Raw genomic sequence first — 3,413 nt, forward strand, 5'->3', positions numbered from 1 at the left:
ACGTGACTGGGGCTGGAGCATTGGGCGCCTTAATGAGGGCTGGGTCTTGAAGGGATGGGTACTACCCTGGGGGAGGGAGCATGCATGGAAATGAGAGGTGAGCCAGCTCTTTCCCAAGCAATGTTTCCCTTCAAAGATCAAGGGAAGGAAAACTCGGAGCAAAGAACAACAAAAAAAACCCAAATCCACATGAGAAAAATCCTGCCACTTCTGGCTTTTCTGCAGAAATAGTTGTCCCCAGGGAGGCAACTGTGAGATGGCAGGGGAGGTGGAGAGGTCTGCAGGGTCCTTCCTCTGCTGCCTGCTCCCGGGGGATGCTCCTGCAGCTCTGGGGACACCTCAGCATCACGAGTCGCTGAACTTTGCCCCACACATCCTGCATGGCCACCATCCCTGAAGGCTGCCACCGAGCCGAGGGGCAGGTGTGAAGCCCTGTCCCAGGAACACTGGGTGTGAAGCTTGGGGCCGCTGCCCCGGCAGCATCCCCCAGCCCCGTGTCCCCTTGCAGACCGCCCTGCCCTGGATGCGCTACGTCGTTGTCGCCTGTGTGGTCGGCATCATCGCTGGCTTCTGCATGGGACCAGGTGGGTCTGGGGCCGGCAGGAGGGGGGGTTGGTGGGGCACGAATGGGGGCCCCACGGGAGCGGCGGGGTTTGCAGGCAGGCGGGGCAAGACCCATGCTCTGGCCCCTTCCCCACAGCCAGACCCTGGTTTATCATGCTGCATCCTGTGAGCAAGATCCCACCACAAGCCCCTACAGTCCCATGCATCCCTGGGACACGCTCCACCTCCTCCTCCTCACCCCTGCTCCTGGGCCAAGCAGGGAGAAAGCCCTGGCAGCCTTCCCCAGGCCCCGCCGGAGGTATCACCCGCTCCCATCACGGTGCGGGTGGTGAGCATCGTCCTGCCCTTAACCGAGCGCGGGCACGAGAGCGGGCTTGAACAGCGAGGAGTGAAACCTGGACTGGTTTACCCAGTTGATGTATTAGCAGAGCTGTTAACAGATCTATAATTCATCCTCAGCCCAGACTTTATTCACTGTAATTACATCTTTAATTAGGATTTTAATGGCTCATTGTTCACAAACAATGATGAATAGGAGTTTTAAAACAAAAAAAATATATATCTCTATTCTGGGCGAGCTGTGAGTAAGAGTCCATCAGGGGCTCCGCTCCTCCCTCACTTCTTAGCGCTTTTTTTTGTTTGTATTTTCCCTTGGAGCGTCTTTTAAAAAAAGGTCCCAGTCAGGCCCGTCCCGGGCAGTGGGGCCCCAGGCATGTCACCACGTCAAATACAGTCCCCTGCCAGATCCCCCTGTGCCCTGGGATGTGCGCTGGACCTTGGATCCTGCCCTCCAGCAAAGGGACGGTCCTGGGAGCCAGGGCTACCGGCTCAGTGACACATGGCAGGAGGGGCTGAGTCCTCCCAGGAGAAGTAGCCACAACTCATGTCCAGTTTTTAGTAGCCAGGTTGGCTTGTGCAATCATCTTCAGTCATTCTGGGTTTTTTTTCACCATACATGGGAAAAGCCAGTTGGAAAATGGCACTTCTGTGTCCTGTGGGAAGTTCTGTTGCTTGGAAATGTGGTTGCTTCTTTCCTGCCTAAATCAGCCACAGCGTCCGAGCCTTTAGCTAATCGATAGAAGGAAGTTTTCTAAACCGTTTTGATCAAGAGAGGCTGGGAAGGACATTATGGAGGGCACCAGGAATATGTTTCTCTATGCCCATGGTCTATATAAGGTTTAATATATCAGCATTTAGGCAAATTATTGCAAAATGAGGATCCAGATGAAATGTTCCACCTTGATATTGACTTGGTCTGAAACTTTCCAGTCAGCACGCAGCAAGGTGCAACTGTGGTATGTCAGGGGGGACATCACCCACCCACCAAGACGGATCCCAAAGGGCAGGACACTGGTCTATCCGTCCCCACGCTCCCCGTCTCCTACAGCCCTCCCAGCACCACCGCTTTGATGCGTGGGTCTTGCTGGGCTCCAGCCCTTTGACCACAGGACTGAGACGGGCAGGACCTGTCGACCCCAGGGGTGCCTAAGGCAGCCTGTCCCCATACCCTCAATATGCCCCCTCCCTCCGCAGCTGGCATCCCCTTCCTGATGACAGCTGAGCTCTTCACGCAGTCGCACCGCCCGGCCGCCTACATTGTGGGGGGGTCCCTCAACTGGCTCTGCAACTTCACCGTCGGCTTCATCTTCCCCTTCTTGCAGGTACCTGTCCAGAGGGGCCGTGGGAGGAGGAGGGGACGGGCACGGCCCTGCTGCTCCCCAGGACAGGGTGCCAAGCCTGAGCCAGCCCAGGGAGGGGTGATAGGAGGGGACGCTGCCTTGTGCCATGCCCAGCTCAGGGGTGCCTGGCTCTCTTCCCTGTCTCTGCTCTCTCGTTGTCCCCAGATGTCAGCCGGTGCCTTTTGCTACCTGGTTTTCTGCGGCATCTGCCTGCTGGTGGCCTTGTACGTCTACCTCGTCATCCCCGAGACCAAGAACAAAACCTTCATGGAGATCAGCCACATCTTTGCCCCCCGCCGCTCCTTCCTCTCCATCCCAGCCCACCTCATCGGGATGATGAAGCTCGATGGCTATGGGGCCTTGGAGAGCAGGTCCCTGGAGGGCTCGGGCTCCAGCCTGCCCAGACCTGCCCCCCGCCTCCCACTATGGGACCCCCGCCCTGAGTGGGCTGTGGGGGATGGGGTGGCGGAGGAGGCTCTCGGTGCTGGGGAGGGAAGTGAGGGCCAGTTTGCTCGGACTCCATCAGCTCTGTGTCTCCCAGGGCATCTCACCGTACTGCAGCCTGTGGCCAGAATGAGCTCCGATGACGGGCCAGGGCTGCACTGACGGCTGCGCATCACCCCCATGCTGGAAGAGATACCCTCCTAGAGACAGGGGGACCTCCTGGGGGCAGGGGTTTCATATCACTCCCAGGCACATGGACTTGCCAAAAGCTGCCCACACAAGGTGTTTAATAAAGAGCATTGCCTCCAGAGCTGGCATCTGGCAAGTGCAACCTGGGACGGCAGCGAGCTGGAGCATGCTGGCACAGGTGGGTGCTTCCCCAGTGCTGGGGAGCAGTGGGGAGCAGCAGGATGGGATGGGGGGCTTGTCCCCTTCCCCACTGTGCCTGGCTGGGAAGGTCAGAGTCGCCCCACATTTCCTGGGATGGGTGGTCAGGGTGTCTCCCGGGCTCTTGCATCTCACTCCACGTTGGTCATGCAAACACAGGCTGAGTTGCAGAAAGGACATGGAGCAGCTCAGAGTTGGGAATGACCATCCAGCCGCCATGCTCCCCCTGCCCCTAACCTGCTGGCAGCCCCTCGCTGCCCAGCCCTGCACACTGGCCCTGCAGAGAGTGCTCCTGTGGGACCCCTGCACCCTCCCAAACTCTGCTGAGGACAAAGGGGT

At 58.5% G+C, this 3,413-nt stretch overlaps 1 protein-coding gene across 1 annotated transcript in view; it reads left to right on the forward strand.

Moving 5' to 3' along the window:
* LOC103916313 (solute carrier family 2, facilitated glucose transporter member 5-like) overlaps positions 1-2,849 on the forward strand; it is a 9,138-nt gene extending 6,289 nt beyond the window's left edge. The window contains exons 9-11 of the mRNA XM_009323284.1: positions 423-584; positions 2,098-2,225; positions 2,409-2,849. Coding sequence (XP_009321559.1) covers positions 423-584; positions 2,098-2,225; positions 2,409-2,849 — 731 coding nt within the window. The remainder of the gene's footprint in view (positions 1-422; positions 585-2,097; positions 2,226-2,408) is intronic.
* The last annotated feature ends 564 nt before the right edge of the window (positions 2,850-3,413 follow it).

The sequence above is a fragment of the Pygoscelis adeliae genome, unplaced genomic scaffold (genome assembly GCF_000699105.1).
Source record: "Pygoscelis adeliae isolate BGI_AS28 unplaced genomic scaffold, ASM69910v1 Scaffold294, whole genome shotgun sequence".
Lineage (NCBI taxonomy): Eukaryota > Metazoa > Chordata > Aves > Sphenisciformes > Spheniscidae > Pygoscelis > Pygoscelis adeliae.